This window comes from Zalophus californianus, chromosome 11, assembly GCF_009762305.2.
Source record: "Zalophus californianus isolate mZalCal1 chromosome 11, mZalCal1.pri.v2, whole genome shotgun sequence".
Lineage (NCBI taxonomy): Eukaryota > Metazoa > Chordata > Mammalia > Carnivora > Otariidae > Zalophus > Zalophus californianus.
Window position 1 is genome coordinate 60,857,368 of NC_045605.1, and position 24,993 is coordinate 60,882,360.

The following is a 24,993-nucleotide window of genomic DNA, read 5'->3' on the forward strand; positions in this document are numbered from 1 at the left end:
CTTCTCTGCACGTCCTACCTTCCAGTAAGTGGTCGCTTCTCTGTTCAGAGAGTTGTTGCTACTCTCCTGTTCGATCTCCTGTTGAGTTCGTAGGTGTTCAGAATGGTTTGATCCCTATTCAGCTGAATTCCTGAGACCAGACGAAATCTAGGTCTCCTACTCCTCCGCCATCTTGCCCATCAGCCGTTAGCTTGACTTTTAAAATTATGAATCTTCAAGGCACAATCTACTTGTCCAGTCATATTTCTCATGTGTCAAGGCCTTTGATACACTATATGACTTGACTTTTACAATGACTTAAAACATTCCTCATTTTAGGGGCACCTGGGTGGCTCAGTCGTTAAGCGTCTGCCTTCGGCTCAGGTCATCATCCCAGGGTCCTGGCATCGAGCCCCGCATCTGGCTCCCTGCTCCGCAGGAAGCCTGCTTCTCCTCTCCCACTCCCCCTGCTTGTGTTCCCTCTCTCTCTGTGTCTCTCTCTGCCAAATAAATAAATAAAATCTTTAAAAAAAATTCCTCATTTTAGGTTTTTACTTGTCTTGGTTCTTTTTTCTAATGGTAGTCTCTTGGAAGTCTAAAGGTTTTCTGATAAACAGATCTACTAACAACATTTCAGTGAGTCTTTGCATCACCCCCTAGCTAAAGATAATGTCTCTTCTGTGTTATATACATGAGACTTCATGTCTTCCATCATTCTTATCGTGATCTGTTTTGAAGGGTGGTTACTTTTGTCTATGTCCCATGATCCTCCCAAGGGTAGGAGATCCTTGAAATAAAGGATACGTATAGTTTCTATTCACATAGTATTCATCACAGAATGAACTTAAAGAAATATTCATTAACTTATTTAACTCTTACATGTGTTTGCAACTCATTTTGTGTTGTTATTTCCTTACCTATGAGCTGCCTTTTTCTTTTCTCCAGTAAGTATTCAAGTCTGACCAGAAAAGGAAAAAAAAGAAGGGAAGGAAAGGACAAATATTTTAAATGAGAGAAAAAAAGCAGTGGAGACAAGAGAGAATGAAGGGAGGATGTAGTGTGTGTAGAAGATAGGACACTTTCTGCTGAGTTAGAATGATGTTATAGGAGCTCCTGATTTGCACAGTGTTGTTTTAACTGAAACATATGCATACTAAGACTATGGAAAGAGAGAACATTATTCCAATATGCACAATGTTAAGTTAATAAAGCACTATGCAAAGCAAGGACTATCTAGATATCTCTTTCTCGCCAAGTTATTTTCACTTGGTGATGAAAGACTTTATATTGAATTACAGAAGTAATGGTTGTTACTTACCTAGTGGTTGAACTTCCCAAAGGCCAAACCAGTATTCTGAAAACTGTATTTCTGGAGTGTGTGATTAATCACCAGAAAGAAAGTGACATTAATCATTGGAAATGACCAGTCAAGCGAGAAGGAAAACCATGATGTGCAAGAGCATTTAAGAGATTTTCATGTATGATGCTAAGTCAATAAGTATAATGTATCAGCCATAGTGCCTAGACCAAACTATAAACCCATAAAATGTTTTTTGTTGTTATAGTTATAACCATTAGCACTACCAGTAGCATCAGCTCTATACAGTCATGGTAACTTTCATGTTAATGAAGTCTATCTGAATCATCCTTGAATGACCATCCCTGAATCATTCCTGAACCTTTCTTAAAGCAATAACTTTATTCCAATGCCAAGATTCATACTCAAACCTGATAAAATAACTCTGATTTCTCTCTTCTCTCTCTGTCTTTCCATTCTAGTGTCCAATATCAGAGGACAGAGTAAAATATGACAATCTCTTCAAACCACACCAACCTTAGAGATATCTGGTACACCATGATTGGGATCCCAGGACTAGAACATGCACATATATGGATTTCCATTCCCATCTGTTCCATGTACATAGTTGCCGTTGTAGGCAACACCCTCTCGTTATCCCTGATCTTTACTGAACGCAGTCTTCATGAACCCATGTACATTTTCTTGTCCATGTTGGTCTTGGCAGATATCTTTCTCTCCACAGTCACCACGCCAAAGATGCTAGCAATCTTCTGGTTCCAAGATGGGATTATTTCTTTTGGTTGCTGTGTGTCCCAGATGTTTTTCCTACACTTCATCTTTGTGGCAGAGTCTGCCATATTGCTGGCCATGGCATTTGACTGCTATGTAGCTATCTGTTATCCACTAAGATATACTACCATTCTAACCCCCTCAGTCATTGGAAAAATGGGCATTGCATCTGTTATTAGGAGTTTCTTCATCTGCTTCCCCTTGGTTTTTCTGGTTTATCGGCTTACTTACTGTGGGAGGAATATTATTGATCACTCATATTGTGAACATATGGGCATTGCCAGGCTCGCTTGTGATAGCATCAAAGTCAACATCTACAATGGGGTGATTGTGGCGCTATTTTCTACATGCCTGGATATGGTGCTTATCATCATCTCCTATGCCCTTATACTCTGTACTGTGTTTAGAATTCCTTCCCAAGATGCCTGACTCAAGGCTCTGGGTACTTGTGGCTCCCATGTCTGTGTTATCCTATTGTTCTATACTCCAGCCTTTTTTTCATTCTTTGCTCACCGATCTGGGGGCCACAATATACCATTCCATGTACATATCCTCCTTGCCAATCTTTATGTGGTGGTACCATCCACTCTGAATCCAGTCATTTATGGAGTTATGACCAAGCAAATTCAGGAGAAATTTATCCAGACCTTTTCTATGAGCAAGAAATTATGCTGATGTTAACTATACAGCTTAATTTTTCATTTTTCTATGTAACTCCACTAATTGTAGAGTACTTCAAATTATATCAGACACTTACATTATGACAGCATTAGGAGAGGACAATAACAGTCATGTTAAAAACTTATTTGCTTTTTCATTTATTTTATTGCTGATTTTGTTCAGGGTAGTATCAGATCAAGACCACCTTAGACTCTGTAAATTTTGAGTGTAGTTACAACAGACTTAAAGCATAATAACTCAATAACTATCTTCAATTTCATATTGACACAGAAAAATAGGAAAAATAAAAACAGGAAAAACACAAAAATAGGGAAAACATAATAGGAAAAACCACACCCTAAAAAAGAATGGATGAAACAGAATCCCAAATCAACTCAACAGGTTTTCTGTTCATTTTTCCATATTATCTTTGTAGTTCAGAGAAAATAATACATGTTTAGCATTGTGATCTAGTAGCTGAACATTTGAGCTCTAAGTTCAAGTTTTGAATTTCATATATCTCGCCTTGGTAAAGAATATTTACCCTTTCTGGATTTCTATACATTTATCTTTTAGTGAGCATAGAACATTACATATTGTAAAAGGTTGTTGAAAGTATTAAATAAAATGATTTACACAAAGCTTGTAAAACAGTCCATAACACAGTGAAAATCAAAGGTTGTTGCCTACTGCTATTATTACCAGTAGTACATTCAGTCTGCATCCCACAAACACTGGACCTGCAGGATAGAGAAAGGAGGCTCCTTTCTCCACATAACGTCAGACATTCTGGGACATAATGATTTAGGTAATCTTGGGGCATCAAACCATTTTAATTTCTCAGTATGAAGGCAGGAGAAAGATTTTGTCAGAGATAGAAATTTAAGAATTATCAGCATATATGTTAGTTAAAGCATTAGAATGGATCAAAAATCCATATCTGTTCCTCAAATGAATATTAAAGTAGCAGTAACAATCCTGGTCATCATGTGAATGCTATGAACTGCATTTTTTTCATGATAGGAGCAATAATTATTAATGCTACTGGTAATAGTAAAAGATATTCATCAGGGAATTAAAGCAACAATGGGATGTCAGCTGACATAAATATTTAATAAAATAATAAATAATAAAGGAATTTTACATGTTCACTTGTACAAGTACTCATGCAAATTTACAAATGTGTGTTTATTTGCTCATACCAATGCTGATGAAGATGAAAACTAAAAACATAAATGCACAGGATGAATGTATTACAAAACACTTAAAATATGGTATAGTTATTATTACAGAAAAAATTACAACAAAATGGTAATATGGAAATAAGATAAAATGGTTTTTGTTTTGGTTTATTTTTTGTTTTTGGGGCTTTTTGTTAAGAGAGAAGGAAGGGGAAAGGTAGAGAGAAAGGGAGAGAGAGAATCGAAGCAGGCTCCACACCCAGCCAGGAGCCTGATGTGGGATCATGACCTGAGATCATGACCTGAGCCAAAATAAAGAGTCAGACACTCAACTGGCTGAGCCACCCAGGCACCCCTAAGCTTAAATTTTTTTTTAATATTTTTTATTTATTTAAGAGAGAGACAGAGAGAGCCCACGAGGGGGGAGGGGCAGAGGGAGAAGCACAAGCAGACTCCCGGCTGAACAAGGACCCCAAAGAGGGGCTTGATCCCAGGACCCTGAGATCATGACCTGAGCCCAAGTCAGATGTTTAACCAACTGAGCCACCGAGGTACCCCTAAGCCTAAAATGTTTTAAAGAGAAATTACAGGTTATAAAATGGAACATACCAAGTATTCTCAAATAAATGGATGTACACACATACATATTCATATAAGGAATCATATATACATGCATATTTGCACAAAAATTCTGGAAAAATATAAAGAATTCTACTAATATTGTGTAAATTTTTAAAAGAACCATTTACTTGCACATTTGAAGGGACATGTTGGGGTTGGGAATTGATAAAAATGTAGTACAATAGAGAAAGTTTAACTTATGCCAAAAATACATAAAAATTATTTTATAATAAATAGAAGTTGCCAAAATTGAGATATATTACCATGATGAAAGATTTAGTTGAAATCTATCAGAGTATATCTATATATCTATATTTCATAAAGATATTTAAATTCTATACATATTCCTTGAAATACCAAGATATTCTGCCTTTTGAAAACTATTGATTTTTCTTTTCCTCCACTAAGTCTACTGTCATTAAGTGCTTCTGTTAGAGGGTGCCAGCTAGAATAAGGGTAGGAAGGAGGGAGGTTTAGATGCAGAGGAACTTCCTTTTAGACACAAAAGAGGAGTAAGAGAACCCTTTTCAGTGAGATGGAGAAGAAACACAGATGGCAAAGGAGAGGGAAGATACAGTCTTCAAGGTCCTAGTTTCAGCTTCACACTCTCTGACCCTCATTCAAAATGTCAGGGCATAAAAACATAGAAATCCAATGAGTTTTGAACAGGAAGATAAAAACAGGGGGAGATGAATGCCTTATTTCCTGCTTAAATATCTGAGAGATTTCTTAGCAGGTTTTCTCGTGCCATCATGGGAGAGCAGCATTAGAATAAAAATGACCATGTGGTATGTTCAGTCAGAGAACTGGTTTCCTTCTGTTTCACAAGGGCAACAGATGAATCTAGGAGTTCCTCACAGCACTGTGGGGAACACAAAGACCATGGCAAATCCTGACTAGGGAAGTTGAAAAGGGAGTTGCTTTGGCTAGGGAAACATGGGTCTGTAGCCAAGGGCCATAGACATAAATGTTAGAGTTGGGGAAGTAAGAGAAAATGGGTTAGGTTTCGGGCTTGTAGATTAAGATCCAGCCTTATGGATGCCTCACTAAGTGGGATCCAGGAGAAAATTATCAAATTTCAGCAGAGGTTGCAAAAAGAAGAGACCCATGCAGAGTAAGGAGGTAAGATGAAGTTCATTCAACAAGGCTCAGCCAAGTACTACAGATGCAGACCAGGGGCCCATCCAGTTCTCTCATCCAATTCCTCTGAGTTGGCTGGACATGTTGGTTTCCGCTTGAACACAAGCGATAAGGGAATTGTATGGGAGTGAGTGGCAGAGAGCTATGGAGGAAAGAAATAATCCAGCAGAGAGCATCAACTTCCAATTGACAGAAAACTTACTGAAATAGGTTAAGTTATGCCACAGAAAATATATTTTTTAAACTCAAAAACTTTAATTGACCTGTAAGTGGGAAGTTGGAGTTTTAGACCACCATTAGCATAGATAGAGTCTCTCGGAACAATGTTAACACTAGAAATCAAAACAAAGACAGTACTCACCACATTTGATTTTTGAGTATAAAGTACAAAGCCTATTACATAGGATTTGGTATATCATAATGCTGGCTGAGAGAAGAACAACCTATTAAATAATTTGTTCCACTGGTAATGCATTTGAAAACCTATATTTACATCAATACACAACCTAAAATTCTGAACTCACATCATGAACAGGATCACCAACAAAAACAAGCTGAACTATCAGATATAAGGCAAGGCAAAATGAAACCATAGTAACAGAGGTGAAAGTGGTGTGAAGCTGTACCACCCCACTGTTATTTGTCAGTAATTTAAATGCCTTTATTCAATTTGCTCATCTGCAAAACTGAATGATTATGATTTACCCTGTAGATTTGCTCTGAAGATTAATAGCAAGAATCACTGTCATGGTAGTGTTTCCATGGTTCCTGGCATAAAATAGGCATCTGGTAAATATAAACTAAATATTATTTTTATGATGATGATGGTAATGATTACAGTCACTGTGATGATTGTTGTATTATTAAAAGTAAAGATATAAACATCAAAGGTAAACTCTATGGGTTTGGGGAAAACACTTTTACAATCATATAGTATGTATGCTTATAGCAGCTTTATTCAAAATCAAAACTGTAAAACACTAAAATGTCCATCAATTGATAAATGAACACACAGTTTACTCTATGTGATAACGTGGAATAAGATTCAACCATAAAAATAAACTGTGCATATAAGCAACAACAAGAATGTATCTCAAGAGCATTATTGCAAGAGAAGGAATCTAGATATAAAGATTACACTGTTTATAATTTTATTTACATGACCTGCTCTTAAAGGGAAAACTGAATGAGAGATCGGTTTAGTGACTTCTAGAACCTGGGGTTGTGGGAGAAGACTGGCCACAAAGAGGTAAAAGGGCACTTTTGGGAGTGATAGAAATATTCCATATCTTGATTATCGTGGTGACTACATGACTATAAATGTTTTTCAGAGCTCATCAAACTACACACACACATCTAAACAGAGCAAATTACTGTTTGTAAGTATACCTCAAAAAAACTTGCCTTAATTATATTACATAGATTACATAAATATAATTGTAGCAATAATATTTTGAGGAAACTCACATACCAATAGAGTCTCAATATGTACACTATGTTACCATCCATGACTTACTTTAGTGATCTGTTTTTATTCATGAGATATTTTTATGATGGTTGCATAACCATTTATTAAACTTCACATTAAAAAGTACAGAAGGAAAATAAGAAAGAAACATCATGTGATTTGAAACTAAAGCAAAGAATATATCCAAATTCCATCACTTACTACCTCCTCAAACTTTGATTTATCATTTAACTTTCATGTGTTTTGAACTATCCATATATGTAACAAAAATAATACCTACCATAGAGTCTTGATGGAGAGATAAATTAGAAACACATTGAGGAGTACCTGGATGGCTCATTTGGTTAAGCATCTGACTCTTGATTTCAGCTCAGGTCATGATCTCCAGCCTCGTGTTGGGCCCCTCGCTGTATGTGGAGCCTGCTTGAGAGTCTCTCTCTCCCTCTCTGTCTGCCCCTCCCCTGCTCTCTCTCTCTAAAAAAATTATTTTTTTAAAAAGAAACATTTATATTACTTGGCCATAGTAACATTTTATATTTTCTCTCTCTTGTTGTTGTTGCTGTTTTTAAACTGGGGCAGGAAATTTAAATGAAATGTGGACTCATAGGAAACATTTCCAAATGGTTTTCTTTTTTTTTTTTTTAAGATTATTTATTTATTTATTTGACACAGAGAGAGAGAGAGATAGCGAGAGAGGGAACACAAGTAGGGGGGTTGGGAGAGGGAGAAACAGGCTTCCTGCTGAGCAGGAAGCCTAAGTGGGGTTCAATCCCAGGACCCTGCGATCAAAGGCAGATGCTTAATGACTGAGCCACCCAGGCACTCCCCAAATGGTTTTCAAATGGTAGTTGCTATTTGTATTATTTGGATAAACAAACTAATCACAAAAGTCTGTTTCATTCTACCCTGGCAATTACTGTTTGTCAGTATCTTTAGATCAATTACTGCTCATAGGAAGGGAGTAGGGAAAGATTACTTGGCTGGTGAGTAATTTAGTATCAAGTTTGGATTTTGTTGTTTGTCTCACTACTTTTTTAAAAAAGTATTTTTTACTTTTTTATATATAAATATAAAAATTTTTTATATTTTTTATAAAAATATATATATTATATATATATAATATATATATATAAATATATATATTTTTTATATAAATATAAAAATATTTTATGATATTTACGCCATTACATGACCATGTGGCTAAAGTGGTTAGCAGGGAGAATGGCTGAATAAACAAGAATACTGCCTAAGGTAGTGGAAATGGACTAAGATCATTGGTGACACTTTAATAATTACTTAAAGGACTTTAATCAGTAAAATTTATCTTTTCTGTAATGAGTGGATCCCAAACTACCTTCTCTCAACTGGACATAGTAAGATTTACATTTTAATAATGAATGTGCCTTATAGATTAATATGATTCTCAGCCCATTAGATATGTATTTTCTGATTTATAAAGTTGATCACAATATAACCCATATCAGTTTCACTGACTTATGGTTGTGGGGAAAAACAGGGAGTAACATGGAAAACATACAAAAAAAAATCATTTAATATATTTATAATTACTTACCGACTCTTTTACCCTTTTAAACTCCACTTGTTGACTTTTAAATACATTCACACTTGATCTCAAGACTTACATTCTTTTCAGATAAAACAATCTCTGGACTCTCCTTCGTATTTGTTGGGTCTTGATACTGTAAATAATGGGGTTCATCAAAGGTGGGAAAAGGATATAGATGTTGCCCATGAGGACATGAACCAATGGTGAGAGGTGTTTTCCAAAGCGGTGCACCATGGTCAGGCCAATGATTGGGATATAGAAAACTGAAACAGCACAGATGTGAGATACACAGGTCTGCAAGGACTTGATTCTCTCATCCCGTGATGCAATAGCTAAGACTGCATGCAAGATCATGATATAGGAGATAAGTATGAGCACTGCATCCAACAATAGGTTGCTGATTACCAGGGCTAGACCATAAATACTGTTGAAGCGGATGTCTGAACAGGCCATTCTAATTAAGTCTTGGTGCAGGCAGAAAGAGTGAGAAAGGATGTGGGGGCAGCAATAATTTAAGAACTTTAGGCGAATGATGACTGGAGGTATGAGTAAAGAACTCCTACATAAGATTGCCACCCCAATTTTCATGATTTTGTCATTGGTTAGGATGGAAGAGTGGCATAGTGGGTTGCAAATGGCAATGTAGCGGTCAAAAGCCATAGCAAGGAGGACAGAGGACTCTGTGAAGGACAGACCATGGATGAAGTAGGACTGGGCAATGCAAGAATCCAGGCTGATCTCATGAATGATCCCCCATAGGACCCCCAGCACCGTGTAAATAGTGGATAGCCCCATGCATAAGTCAGTGAGGGCCAGCATGGCAAGAAAGTAGAACATGGGCTGGTGTAGGCTTGGCTCAGTCCGGATCACATGCAGCACCATACAGTTTCCCAGGAAGACCATAGCATAGATGGTGGAGAAAGGGATGGAGATCCAGACATAGTGAACTTCAAGGCCAGGAAAACCAGTGAGAATAAATCTGGAACTACTGACGTTCAAGATAGAGATGGGAGACATTAGTAGATGACTGAAAATATTTCTAGAGAGATGTCACAAATTAGATCAGTTTATGATCCCCTAATTTCTAGTAATGTTTGTCTGCTTTGGGGAAGAAAATAAATTAAAATATAACACAGTTTCCTTAAGTGTCATAAACTCCAGGAAAACAGAGACCTGCTTCTGTATTCTTTAAAGCAAAAAACCATTGTCTAGACAGAGATTTTTAAGGGCTGGTGACTAGGTATGCCAAGAGACTAGGGGGTTTTATGCAGAAACAATGATGTTAACGGGTCCATGGGATTTGGATTTGGGGCTGGACTTCTGGGAGTCTGTTCATTCTTCAAGGAAGATAAGGTGTGATCTGTGTGTACTGTTGCCACAGCTGTTATTATCCTCAGTAAAATGTGAAATGCATTTTTCTCCTGGGTACCACAACTGTTTCTTTCACTATTCCCAAGGGGCTGTAAGATCCCAGGGGAAATGGACTGAATAAAATAATCTAACTTTGCAGAACATTACAATTTAATCAAGAGAATCCTAACAAACTGAGAGGAATCAGAACTTTATTTTTTGCACATTCCACATTGGTTAGCCCCTGTCTAAATCATTTACCCTTTTAAGTTGTACTTCATTATATTTTTCTTTATTTTTCTGTATCTTATTATTCTGTATGAGATTTCTCCTTTTTCTGACCCTCAGAGTGTTTGTATCTCTTATATCTTTTTATATAACCTAAATGACATTTTAAACTGTAAAGTACCAAACCAATACTTCATCTCAGGTAATAGAAAGAGAATAGCTAAACCATATGGTATATATTTATTTGACTTTCTAAAATACTTGCCAACATGTCTTCCAAAGCAAGTTACCATTTGACATTCGAACCAGCAGTGTATGAGAATTACAGTTCCTCCACATCTAGGCTGATACTTTGTATGGTCAGATTTTTGTTTGTTTGTTTTCTTTTGTTTTGCTATATTAATACATGTGTAGTGATATATCATTGTGGTTTTAATTTGTACTTCCCTTATGATTTTTTTTGCATCTTTTCACATGCTTATTTGTTATATATACAGGTCTTGGTGAAGTGCTTGTTCAAATAATTTTCCCTTTTGTGATGAAGTTCTTTTCTTCTTATTGAATTTGGAGAGTTCTTTACACATTTAAATTACAAAACCCTTAACAGGTACTTGGTTTGCAAATAGTTATTGTCAGGTTGTAAATTGTCCTTTATTTCTCTTAACAGTGACTTTTGCAAAACAATTATTTTAATGTTGACAGACTCCAATATATATATATTTTTTTCTTTGAAGGTATATGCTATGTTATATCTACAAACTCAGTGTCAAATCCAGGATCACAAGTCTTCCTCATGTTTTCTCCTAGAAGTGTTACATTTTAGCTTTGGTTCTATAATCCATTTTGAATTAATTTTTATAAATGGCGTTGAGTTTATTTTTATCTTCCAGCACTTCCATTTTGAAAAAGACTACACTTTCTCAATTGGTTTGTCTTTGAACTTTTGCCAAAAATCATTTGAATAGATTTATGTGGTGTTTCTGACCTCTCTATTCTGGTATTAATCTGTGTCTTTCTTCTTTCACCACACCACCCTGCCTTGATTATTGTGGCTTTATAAGAAAAGTCTTAAAATCCAGCAAGGTCCTCCAAATTTGTTTTGGCTACCATCGTTCCTTTGTCCATACATATAAATATTGGGATACATTTGTAAACATGTGCATAAAACCTGCTAAGATATTGATTGAGATTGTGTTGAACCAAAAAATAAAACTGGGGAAAATTAGCACGTCTTCCAATCCATGAAAATGGAATATATTTAAATCTGTATATTCTTTGATCTTCCCATTACTATAATGTAGTTTTCATTCTAGTATTTTGAACATTCTTTTTTTAAATTTAATGCCAAATATTTGATTTTTGGGGTGCAATTATAATGGCATTATAATTTCTTTTATTTCAAAATCAAATTGTTAGGCTTCTGCTTTGCATTCTGACATGTAAAGGCCCTGGAAGTTATCACTCCCATTTTTACAACAACAATAAAAACTAAACAAACTGAAAATCATTCTTCTCTTGAACCCATCAGAGAACTGAAGTTATAGAGGCAAACCAGGATCCAGAAATGCAAAAAGAAAGGCGAATAAAGAGAATGACAAAAGAGGCTGAGAGAACTACAAATGCTTAAATAAAATAAAATACTTAATCAGCATTGTTGATAAAATTCAGGGTGCTCAGTATGGGTTAACACGAGAAGGAGAGGGTTCTGCGGACTCTAATAATGTGGCGGTGTACTTCTATGAACTTACCTCTAAGAAACACACAAAGTTCTTAGAGTGAAAAGCCAAGAAGAAAAAGTCATCTTATGTCTGTAGCAGGTAGAGGGTGAAATTAGCCATTTTGAAACACATCTAGTGTGATGTCCATAAGAAAAGCCTATTACTGGGCGCCTGGGTGGCTCAGATGGTTAAGCGTCTGCCTTCGGCTCAGGTTATGATCCCAGGCTCCTGGGATCGAGTCCCGCATCAGGCTCCCTGCTCAGTGGGGAAGCCTGTGTCTCCCTCTGCTTCTCTCTCTCTCTCATGAATAAATAAATAAAATCTTTAAAAAAAAAAAAGGAAAAAAAAGAAAGCCTATTACTCTCTATGAAAGAGACTTTGCCAGTGCCAGCTCAGGCAGAAGGGAAAAGGGGAATTACCCAGCCCCAACTCTCTATAGTCTTCCTATCTCATCCAAAAGGGAGGGAGAAGCAAATTAACACCAGTGAATATCTCAGCCTAAAAGCTCAGGCCCACCAAAAGACAGATTTACCATAAGTTTAAAGAAGGTTTTCCCTCTCCAACTCCTTACCAGAGTATCAACAGGGCCTAGTATATCAACAGTGGTTTACAGCTGAAAACCTGCAGTGTACACTCTATTTAAGGCATTCTTAGGAAACCTAAAGACAACAGTAGAGACAAAAAAAAAAAAAAAATAGAAGAATTTGAAAACCTCAGCACATATGACCCCAGCAAATGTTAAACATTCCAACTTGTAACTAGTTTAATATAAAACGACACACTGAATGGTTATGCATTTTAGTACCTATTATTGATGTATTTTGTCCATCCTTCAACAAAAGTTTATTGCTAAATTCCTGCTAAAAAGAAACCAAGATACAAGCTGAAGAGACAAAGTAAACATCAGAACAAGACTCAGATCTGAGTCACATTCATAGACAAGGAATTGAAAATTACTATGATTAATATGGTAAGGGCACCAATAGAAAAAGTATACAATATACAAGAACAGATGGATAATGTAAGCAAGGAGATGGAAATTCTATGAAAAAATCAAAATGAAATGCTAGAAATAAAAAACACAGTAACAGAAATAAAGAATAACTTTGATGATCACATCAGTAGACTGGCAATGCTAAGTAATGAATCAGTGAATCATATATGTCAATAGAACTTTCCAAAATCAAATACAAAAAGAAAAGTAATTTTTTAAGTTTCAATTTAAATTCCAGTTAGTTCAGTGTAATGTTAATTTCAGGTGTACAATACAGTGATTCAACAATTCCATGCATCACTCAGTGCTCATGACAGCAAGTGCCCTCCTTTATCTCCATCACCTGTTTCACCCATCCCCCTACCCACCTCCCCTCTGGTGACCATCAGTTTGTTCTCTGTAGATAAGAGTCTGTTTCTTGGTTTGCTTCTCTCTTTTTCCCCTATGATCTTTTGTTTCTTAACATTCCACATACGAGTGAAATCATACAGTATTTGGCTTTCTCTGACTGACTTATTCACTTAGCATAAAACACACACAAATGATTTTTAACAGAGAACAGAATATTCAAGAACTGTGGGAAAATTTAAAAGAAATTGGAAGGCCAGGAGAAGAAGAAAGAGAAAATAGTGTAGAAGGACTGGAGATAGACAGGTCATGGAGTATGGAACCCAAGTGGAGTGAGGGATGATGCATGGGGTTGAATGAGAGTCTGCATAGGAGAGTGTTCAGGATGTCAAAAAGAGATTGCTCATATACAATGATAGTGATAAAAAAATAAATATATTAAAATTAGTGGAAGCCAGTTTTCTCACTGTTGAAGGTAGAAGTTGTAGATACCACTAAAGAGAAAACACTGGAAAAACACTTTTTTTTTATTTTCTTAATCAGAATTGAAAGCACAGTCGATCCTCATTTTCACAGATTCCATATTTGCAAATTCACTTCCTTGATAAAATTTATTTGTAACCCCAAAATTAATATTCAATTATTTTTTGGACATGCAAAGAGTAGAAAAAAGTGAGTCTTCTAAAGAAAAACACTAATTTGAAAAGATATATACAGCCCAATGTTTATTAATAGCCAAGACATAGAGACATCCTAAGTACTCATTGATAGAGAAATGGATAAGGAAGATGTGTGTGCGTGTGTGCGTGCACACACACACACACAGAGGAATATGATGTGACCATAAAAAAGGTTGAAGTTTTGGGACACTTGGATGGCTCAGTTGGTTGGGTGTCTCACTTTTGAATTTGGCTCAGGTGATGGTCTTGGGGTGGTGAGACCAAAGGCTCTACACTCAGTGTGATGTCTGCTTGTCCCTCTCCCTTGGTTCCTCCCCCACTTGCTCCCTCTCTCTTTCTCAAATAAACAAATAAATAAAATCTTCAAAAAAAAAAAAGGATAAGATATTTTGTTATCGTTGTTTTTGCCCTTTGTGATATGGATGGACCTAAAAGGTATTGTGCTATAAATACAGAGAACAAACTGATGGTTGCCAAGGGGAGGAGGGTATGGGATGTACAAACTGGGTGAAGGGGAGTGGGAGATGCAGGCCTCCAGTAATGGAATGAATAAGTCATGGGAATAAAAGACACAACATAGGGAATACAGTCAATGATATTGTAATAGTGCTGTATGGTGACAGATGGGGTGGTAGTTATACTCCTGGTGAGCATAGCATGATGTATAGAGAAGTTGAATCACTATGCTGTACAGCTGAAACTAATGTAACAGTGTGTGTCAATTATACGCAAATAAAAATTTTGAAAAAATGAGTCTTCTGATGTGCATGTTCTCGACTGAGGTCAGACAAGGTGTTACCCATCCTTCTTGTTTCAGCTTTTATGCTCTTAAAATTAATTGTCCTTTTCCTGGTGTATTTAGTGCCATGCTTTAAGCATTTTTGTGCTTTGGGTGGTAATTTTACTCTTTGAAATGACCTCCAAGCATAGTGCTGAAGTTTTGTCCAATGTTCCTAAAGTGTAAAAAGACTGTTGACGTACCTTATAGAGAAAATATGTGTGCGTACGAGATACGCTTCTTTAAGCCATGATTTAAAAATAAATAAAAAAATAATAAAAAAATTTTTAAAAAAGGCAATATGGCATGAAAAATGTGAGACTTCAGGCAGGGCAGAGTCAACAGATCAGGAAGCAACAGAAACTTTCAATATCTGCTAAATCTGCTAAAGGGTTTTGTGCATGAGCAGGTTTTCAATGCTGATGAGCCTGGCTTGTTTCACAGCAACATTGGCAAGTGAACCTATATAACATGATAGTGTTTCTGTTAAATGCTATTAAATGCAAGATGCTGTTATGCTCAATAAGGTTGTGAATAAGGCTTGTAGAAATCTTACCTTTTCTTTTTCTTTTTTTTTAATTATGTTATGTTAATCACCACACATTATATCATTAGTTTTTGATGTAGTGTTCCATGATTCATTGTTTGCATATAACACCCAGTGCTCCATGCAGAACGTGCCCTCTTAAATACCCATCACCAGGCTAACCCATCCCCCCACCCCCCTCCCCTCTAAAACCCTCAGTTTGTTTTTTGGAGTCCATAGTCTCTCATGGTTCGTCTCCCCCTCCGAATTCCCCCCTTCATTCTTCCCCTCCTGCTATCTTCTTCTTCTTCTTTTTTAACATATAATGTATTATTTGCTTCAGAGGTACAGATCTGTGATTCAACAGTCTTGCACAATTCACAGCACTCACCATAGCACATACCCTCCCCAATGTCTATCACCCAGTCACCCCATCCCTCCCACCCCCACCACTCCAGCAACCCTCAGTTTGTTTCTTGAGATTAAGAATTCCTCATATCAGTGAGGTCACATGATACATGTCTTTCTCTGATTGATTTATTTCACTCAGCATAATACCGTCCAGTTCCATCCATGTCATTGCAAATGGCAAGATTTCACAATAAGATAAAATTACCACCCAAAGCACAAAAATACTTAAAGCATGGCACTAAATACACCAGGAAAAGGACAATTAATTTTAAGAGCATAAAAGCTGAAACAAGAAGGATGAGTAACACCTTGTCTAACCTCAGTCAAGAACATGCACATCAGAAGACTCATTTTTTCAAAATTTTTTATTTGTGTATGATTGACACACACTGTTACATTAGTTTCAGCTGTACAACATAGTGATTCAACTTCTCTATACAGTATGCTATGCTCACTAGGAGTATAACTACCACCCCATCTGTCACCATACAACACTCTTACAATGTCCACAATAGCCAAACTGTGGAAAGAGCCAAGATGTCCATCCACAGATGATTGGATAAAGAAGATGTGGTGTGTATATATATATATATATATATATATATATATATATATAATGGAATATTATGCAGCCATCAAAAGGACATTACTGCTATAAACATCAGGATGCACGTACTCCTTCGGATCCCTACATTAGTAACATTGGGGTAAATACCCAGTAGTGCAATTGCTGGGTCATATGGTAGCTCTATTTTCAACTGTTTGAGGAACCTCCATACTGTTTTCCAGAGTGGCTGCACCAGCTTGCATTCTCACCAACAGTGTAGGAGGGTTCCCCTTTCTCTGCATCCTCGCCAATATCTGTCATCTCCTGACTTGTTAATTTTAGCCATTCTGACTGGTGTGAGGGGGTCTCTCATTGAGGTTTTGATTTGGATTTTCCTGATGCCCAGTGATGTTGAGCACTTTTTCATGTGTCTGTTGGCCATTTGGACGTCTTCTTTGCAGAAATGTCTGTTCAGGTCTTCTGCCCATTTCTTGATTGGATCATTTGTTCTTTGGGTGTTGAGTTTGAGAAGTTCTTTATAGATTGGATACTATCCCATTATCTGATATGTCATTTGCAAATATCTTCTCCCATTCTGTCAGTTGTCTTTTGGTTTTGTTGACTGTTTCTTTTGCTGTGCGAAAACTTTTTATCTTGATGAAGTCCCAATAGTTCATTTTTGCCCTTGCTTCCCTTGCATTGGCAATGTTTCTAGGAAGAAGTTGCTGCAGATGAGGTCGAAGAGGTTGCTGCTTGTGTTCTCCTTTAGGATTTTGATGGACTCATGTCTCACATCGAGGTCTTTCAACCATTTGGAGTCTATTTTTGTGTGTGGTGTAAGGAAATGGTCCAGTTTCCTTCTTCTGCATGTGGCTGTCCAATTTTCCCAGCACCATGTGTTGAAAAAGCTCTCTTTTTTCCATTGGACATTCTTTCCTGCTTTGTCGAAGATTAGTTGACCATAGAGTTGAGGGTCCATTTCTGGGCTCTCGATTCTGTTCCATTGATCTATGTGTCTGTTTTTGTGCCAGTACCATACTGTCTTGATGATGACAGCTTTGTAATCGAGCTTGAAGTCCGAAATTGTGATGCCACGAACTTTTCTTTTCCGCTTCAACATTCCTTGGCTACTCGGGGTCTTAAAAGCATTCATTTTATACATCTAACTCTCTAAACTATTTTGTAAAAATTTAAACTGACTTCATAGATGTTTACCTGCTAATGAATTAATAGTACAAAAGGTAGCAGAGAGGCCAAAACCAAAGGTTCTTATAATAAATCATATAAGGAATGCTAGGGGTTTGAGTCTTTTTTAAGTATAAAGATCCTTTGATATTAGGATCCAATAAATTCTCATCTGAGTAGAAACTAGCTTTCCCTTAGATATTAAGTCATCCTCAGAATAAAGGTTCCTTCAGGTGGTTCTGAGTCTAGCATGATGTGGTCACAGATGAGATTTGTCTCTCTTAGAGCTAAAAGAGAATAGCAAAGAAAGTGATCAGCAAGCATGAAAAACTGGAGATGGGGCAGGTGGGAAGACAGTTTCCGTGGAGACTAAATATTTTCCTTCCCACACTGGAAAGAGAGAATGATCTATACATATTACCAATAACTGAAATGGACCTGCCTGAACAATTTTTTAAAGTGTCTGTGTGTGTGTGTGTGTGTGTGTGTGTGTGTGTGAGAGAGAGAGAGAGAGAGAGAGAGAGAGAGAGAGAGAGAGAGAGAGAAGGAGAGAGATGGGATAGTAACAGAGTAGATGGGCTCAGAGAGGTAAGGGCATGTGAGAAGAATAGCAAGTGCCAGGTACAGAATAATTAGATCAATCGAAAGAGTCAAACAAGATTCAAGACCATGAACTCTGGGCGTATCTGAGAGTTAAACTAATGGAAAGGCTGTATATCAGTGATTTCCGATTTATATGAGTCCCAGATTACCCAGGGATCACTGAAGCAACTGGTTAGAACATCAGACAAGTGGAGTTTTCAATTAATTGATCCTTCAATACAGAGATTATCTTGGTGGAAACCCCCTAAATTTTATATGCATGCACAATTCATGTCCTTTCAAAGGAGAAGGCATTTAGCCTTGGTATTTTGTATGTGTTGAAATTAAACTAACAAAGGGACAATTTGTGGAGATAGCCTCTTATACCTTCATCCTGTCTGCAGCTTTTTGGAGTAGAATTAGCTTTACAAGAGCAAGGGCTCAAAGAACCAGAAAGTGACTATGAGCCATTTCTACCAACATTTGTCACTATAAATGAGAAAAATAAAGCTAATGTTTGATATTTATGTTAAAGATCAACAACATTGTTATTTTTTTAAAGATTTTATTTATTTATTTGACAGAGAGAGCACAAGCAGGGGGAAAGGCCGAGGGAGAAGCAGATTCCCCACTGAGCAGGGACCCCGATGCAGGGCTCAATCCCAGGACCCTGGGATCATGACCTGAGCTGAAGGCAAACTTTTAACCAACTGAGCCACCCAGGTGCCCCTGTGTTGTACATTTCTTTGGGTTTAGACAAATGCATAATGCCTTATATCCATTATTATTGTATCATATAGAATATTCTTCTACCTTAAAAATCTGGGCTCTACCTACTCACCCCTCTCTTTTCTCCCTGAAACCCTGGTGAATATTGATCTTGTTATTGTCTCTATAGTTTCACTTTTCCAGAATATTATGTAGTAGGAATCACACGTAGGTAGCTTTCTGAGGGCAACCTCATTCACTAGCAACATGGACTTAAAATTCCTCCATTTCTTTTGGAACTTGAGAATTCATTTCTTTATATCACTGCATACTTCATCATGTGGGTGTATCACAGCTTCTTTATATAAGATAGAGATACTGGTTGCTTCCAAGTTTTGGCAATTGTAAATAAAGGTGCTATTAATATTCATGTACAAGCTTTGTGCTTATATAAGTTTACAATCATTTGGATAATACTTAGGATCATAATTATTGGACTTCATGATAAGCCTATGCTTAGCTTTGTACACTGTCTTCCAAAGTAGCTGTGCCATTTTACATCTTCACCATTAATGAATGAGAGTTCTTGTTGCTCCACTTCCTCACCAGCATTTATTATATCAAAGTCTTGAATTTTAGCTATTTTAATAAGGTGTTGGTAGTATTGCACTGTTGTTTCATTTTGAAACTCCCTAGTGACCTAGGATGTGGAGCATTTTTTATGTGCTCATTTGTCATCTACATATCCTCTTCAGTGTGGTTTCTTTTCAGATTTTTGCCCATTTTTAATTTGGTCATTTTCTTATTGTTGAGTTTTAAGAGTTCTTTATATATTTTGAAGTAAAAGTCCTTTTATCAAATATGTACTTTGTAAATATTTTTTTCCCTGTCTCTGCTTTGTCTTTTCATTTTCTTAACTATGTCTTTCACAGAACAGATGGTTTCCAGTTTTAATGAAGGTCAACTTAATCAGTTTCTTTTTTCATGGATCATACTTTTAATCTTAACTAAAAGGTTACTGTCAGAGCCAAGGTCTCTTAGGTTTTATCCTATTCTCTCTTTTAGAATTTGTAGAGTTTCGTATTTTCAGTCTAGAAGTACTATGATTGGTTCCGAGTTAATTTCTATGAAATGTGTAAGGTCTGTTGTCTACATCCATTTATTTTTGCACGCGGATGTGCGTTGTTCCTGCACCATTAGTTGAAAAGGCTATTCTTTCTCCATTAAATTGCTTTTGTTCCTGTGTCAAAGATCAGTTAACTGCATATATGTGTGTGTCTGTTTGTGGGCTCTCAGTTCCGTTCCACTGATAAGTTTGTCTGTTCTGCATTACCACACTGTTTTGATCACTGCACTGTTAAGTTCTAGAGTATGGTAGTGTCATTGTTCCAACTCTGTTCATCTTCAGTGTCTGTTGCTATTCTGGGTCTTTGGCCTTTCCATATTAACTGAAGAACAGTTTGTGCATATACACAAAATAACCTGCTGGGATTTTGATTGGGATTACATTGCATATATGCATCAAGTCAACAACGAATTACATATTAATAATATTAAGTTTTTCTTTACTAAGCACAGAGACATTTAACTTTTTATTATAACAATGCATCTTCACAAATAGATTACTGTCTTTAAAGTCAAGGTCACTACTTTGTAACTTCCTATTTTCCCGTGGTATAGAGTACTGCTCAGAATGGTGAACGATCCTTTTTTTCCCTCTTTGCATTGACTGCAGACTAAATGACTGCCTATGAATTCCTCTTGGGTAAAAACAAAAGTGATGCATGAACATCTTAAATTCCTGAACCTATTATAAATCCAAACTAATGTTCTTTAACTGATAAATGCACACAAATGCACATACAATATCAGGTGTGACTGGGTCTGCTTTGCATATTGAATTGTCCTGTGTATTTGTCTGCCCTCCTGGAGAGAGAGAGAGAGAGAGACAGAGACAGAGACAAAGAATTTTGGGAGTCTGTATATGCATTCTTAGACTTATATTATCAGTGAACACATACGCTTGATAAAATGCCCTTTAAAAACACATTCAATTTCTGTTTCTAGAAATTTCAATAAATCTAGATGAGAACAAATATAAATAAGAGAGAAACCCAATACAAAATTTGAAGCATTAATCAGACAGCTCTAAGCTAAAATGTTCAAGCTCAGGGGCACAGTCTTCATGCCCCCAGTACTAACACTGATTGGGATCCCCGGCTTGGAGTCTTTGCAGTTCTGGATTGGAATTCCTTTCTGTGCCATGTACATCATTGCTCTATTTGGAAATTCCCTGCTCCTGGTCATCATCAAATCTGAACGCAGCCTCCATGAGCCCACGTATCTCTTCCTGGCAATGCTTGGAGCAACAGACATTGCTCTTAGTACCTGCATCCTACCAAAAATGCTAGGAATATTCTGGTTTCATCTACCAAAAATATACTTTAATGCCTGTCTCTTTCAGATGTGGCTTATCCACACCTTCCAGTCCATTGAATCAGGAATTCTGCTGGCCATGGCCCTGGACCACTATGTGGCCAACTGTGATCCCCTGAGACATGCAACTGTCTTTACACACCAACTTCTCACTCAGATTGGGGTTGGAGTGATGCTCAGAGCAGCCCTCCTTGTAGCTCCATGTCTTATCCCCATCAAATGTCTGCTGAAATACTACCGGACCACTGTGGTCTCCCGTTCATACTGTGAGCACATGGTCATCGTGAGGCTGGCAGCAGAAGACATTCGAATCAACAAGATCTATGGCCTGTTTGTGGCTTTCACTATACTTGGATTTGACACAATCTTCATCACACTCTTCTACATCCAAATATTTCTAACTGTCTTCAATCTGCCGCAGAAGGACGCTAGGCTCAAAGCCTTCAACACCTGCATTGCCCATATTTGTGTCTTCCTCGAGTTTTATCTCCTGGGTTTCTTCTCCTTCTTTACACGCAGGTTGGGGTTCCATATTCCACCCTACATTCATATTCTTCTGTCCAACCTTTATCTGCTTGTCCCTTCTTTGCTCAATCCTATTGTGTATGGGGTGAAGACCAAACAGATTCGATATTGAGTGTCCAAGATTTTCTACTCTAAAGATCCTTCTTGATTTCTCATTTAACTTTTTTCAAATAATAAAATTTCACTTTGAGAAATACTATTTTGGAGTCAGATTTTGTGCTTTCTCCAGCTCATTCGTGCTGCTGCAATATACAGTTCTAGATTTTACTTTGGAGACAGGATCTGATTCCTATTTAAACAATTTTAACTTTTATGGATACAGAATCAACTTATCAGTAGGTGATATAAAAGGCAGAAAACATGAAAACTTGTTTCTGGCTTAGTCAATGAAGATTTTTCTTTAATCTTTCAGTGAGGAAGTTTCTTAAAAACACAAGTGAATTTAAGCGGTTAGCCTCTGATTAAAAATATTAAGTTCATGGGATTCTTTAAAAACAATAAATTCATTCTAAAGTTGATATTTCTTATGATCATGAACTAACTACTTTTTCGTCTTCCAATTTTGATTTCAGTAATCTTTCTCCTCCACTTCATCATCTCCATCATTTTAATTATCATCACCATTCAAGTCTTAAGTTATTTTTTGACTTACATTCATATGAGCACTAAGAAAGTTCGGATGCTTAATTTTGTATTGGAATGCAAATTAATACATTTTTAAAATCCAAGTGATTTGGATTTACAAAAATTTGAATATGTAGGTATTGAGAGTTCCTATAGACCCCCTACCTAGTATTCCTTATCATTGTCATCTTGCATTAATATATGTGTTATAGTTAGTGAATCAATATTAATACACTATGATTTACTAAAGTCCATATTTTATTCAAGTTTCTTAATTTTTACCTTACTTCCTTTTTTTCCCTCCCAAGATCCCATCCTGGATGCCACATTGCATTAAGTTGTCAGGTCTCTGTAAGCTGCTCTTGGCTATGTTTCTGAGACTTTCCTTGTTTCTAATGACCTTGAAAACATACCTCTTCATAGGAATGTATTTCATAGGGATTTCATAGGACTCCCTTCCATTGGAATTTATCTGATGTTATTGTAATGATCAGATTGGAATTATGTGCTTTGGGGAGGAAAATCTTAGATGTTAAAGTCCCATGTCAATCACATATCAAAGGTACATATTATCAACATAATTTATGCATTGTGCATATTGACCTTAATTTCTTGTCTGAGATAGTGGTTGTCAGATTTCTCCATTTTAATTCCCATTTCATAGTGAACTTATGAAAGGATAATCACTATATGTAGCCCACACTTAAGGAGTAGGGCTTTATGTTCCTTCTCCTTGAGGACGGAATAGATACATAATTTAGTGAATTATTTAGAATTATTTTACAAGGCAAATGATTTAGTCTCCCTACTTATTAATTTGTTCAATCATTATTTACATCATTATGGACTTACGGGTATTTTTGTTATAATCTGAGTTATAATCCAAAGTTATTTCATTTTATTCCTCAAGTTGTTCCAATTTGACCACTGGGTACTCTTTTGTTTGGATTTTGTTCTATTTTGGCTTACCCCTCATTGTGTGTGTGCTTGTGTGTGTAGCACTTTTTGGTTTATGGCACTAAAAGATGCTGCAGGTTCGTCTTGGGGATTTTCTGCCTCAATCCTAGAATTACCATTTCTCTGGGAAGTTTTGTTCTTTTTATTGATGAATAGCATTAGAAACCAGGAACTGCGCCACAAGTATGCTTGTGGGTACGTGAGTATCTTTCTCTAAGTTCTCCCAGCTGACAGAGCAAGGAGCTTTGTGTGTATGCTAACCGATGTATATACACATATCTGTAAATATTTCTATATGTAAACACTTGTATCTAAATTAAGTTAGAGTTCTTACTAATATCTGCAACATTAATTTATTACCACAAGGATCTTTCTAACTACTTCCCTTTGCTTATTGGTAAAGTCCCACTCCAACAGTGAAAAATCTGGCTTCAACTATCTGTCACCCATTTACTTGTTAATCGCTAGTATGCTTCTAAGGCTATATCAGAGTTGTTTATCCTTGATCCTGTAGGAAACAACTTTATCAATTAGAGTAAAGCATTTATGGACAGTCCCTTTTGCTTTTATGCCTACACGCCACTCATTTCCAAAGTTACTTAAGTCAGTATCTTTTCCCACAATCCCCCTCAGTGAAGCTATTTCATTTATTTAGCATATAGGTAGATTCATTTTTTTATAATCTGCATTCCCTCTTGGAATCCTCCAGTTTTCTAAATAATTATTTTAATTTACATATAGTAAGGTCCATTCTATGCTGTAAAGTTCTTATCTTTTAAAGGTGTATAATATCATGCACTCGCCATCGCAGTATCGTACAAAAGAATTTGATCTACCTAAAAACTGCACGTACTTCACCTGTTTATCTGTGGACAAATGGTTTTATTCCTTCTTTCTAAATCTGTATACCTTTTATATTTTTGTATTGCATTATTGTTCTAGCTAAGACTGGCAATATGATGCTGAATGGGAATATTGAACGGTGGCATATTTTCCCTGTTCCTGATATTAGAGGAAGAACATCCAGATCCTCATCATTAAGTATGATGTTAGAAAGTTTTTTGAAAATGTTCTTTACCAACTTGAAGAGTTACCCTTTCTTTCTAGTTTGCTGAGAGTTCCCCTCCCCCTCCACCCCACAAAGAGGTGTTGGATTTTGCCAATGCTTTTACTGCATCAATTGATATGATAATATGATTTTTCTTCTTTAGCCTGTTAATGCAAAGGATAACATTAACTGATTTGAATATTGAATATATTCCCATTAGTGGTTTCCATATTTACTTTGAGCTGAAATCTGATATCCAAGTGTAATGAATTTTAAAGTAAATTGTCATAACTATAGCTATTAGTTTAAAGAAAAACTATTAATTCTTCAAAGGAGACACTTCATTTCTGTATTATAGATGTCCATTTTGGCCATTGAAATTTTTGGATGTTCTTAGAACTAAACTGTAAAATAAATTTCACACATGAATGTGTATGTAGGAAATACTGAGTGATAAAGTAGACCTAAATCTTTTCAAGAGTTTAGCTGTAAATGTTTCTGTGGCTTTTATAAATGGTTCTCATAGAAAATTTAATAGAAGGCTTAAAGCTTAAGGGCAGGTCAGTAAAGACAACTGTACAGGAGTATAAGACATTATAATTCAATTAACTGTTGTTCTAAATTATATACCAGCAAGCTTTTT

The 24,993-nt window shown here is 36.4% G+C and overlaps 2 protein-coding genes and 1 pseudogene across 2 annotated transcripts; 2 read left to right on the top strand and 1 right to left on the bottom strand.

Annotated features, from left to right (window-relative positions):
• The first annotated feature begins 1,786 nt into the window (after positions 1 to 1,786).
• On the top strand, positions 1,787 to 2,743 carry LOC113914319 (annotated as a pseudogene).
• Positions 2,744 to 8,777: 6,034 nt separating this feature from the next.
• LOC113915222 (olfactory receptor 51V1-like) lies at positions 8,778 to 9,722 on the bottom strand. The gene has a single exon (XM_027581044.2). The coding sequence runs from the start codon at positions 9,720 to 9,722 to the stop codon at positions 8,778 to 8,780; it is 945 nt and encodes a 314-aa protein (XP_027436845.2).
• An 11,196-nt stretch (positions 9,723 to 20,918) lies between these two features.
• On the top strand, positions 20,919 to 21,908 carry LOC113913660 (olfactory receptor 52A5-like). Its single transcript, XM_035723000.1, has one exon. It carries the CDS (start codon positions 20,919 to 20,921, stop codon positions 21,831 to 21,833), a length of 915 nt encoding a protein of 304 aa, XP_035578893.1. The 3' UTR covers positions 21,834 to 21,908.
• The last annotated feature ends 3,085 nt before the right edge of the window (positions 21,909 to 24,993 follow it).

Coding starts and splice junctions, on each gene's coding strand:
- LOC113915222 (XM_027581044.2), bottom strand. CDS start 9,722: ATGTCTCCCATCTCTATCTTGAACGTCAGTAGTTCCAGATTTATTCTC.
- LOC113913660 (XM_035723000.1), top strand. CDS start 20,919: ATGTTCAAGCTCAGGGGCACAGTCTTCATGCCCCCAGTACTAACACTG.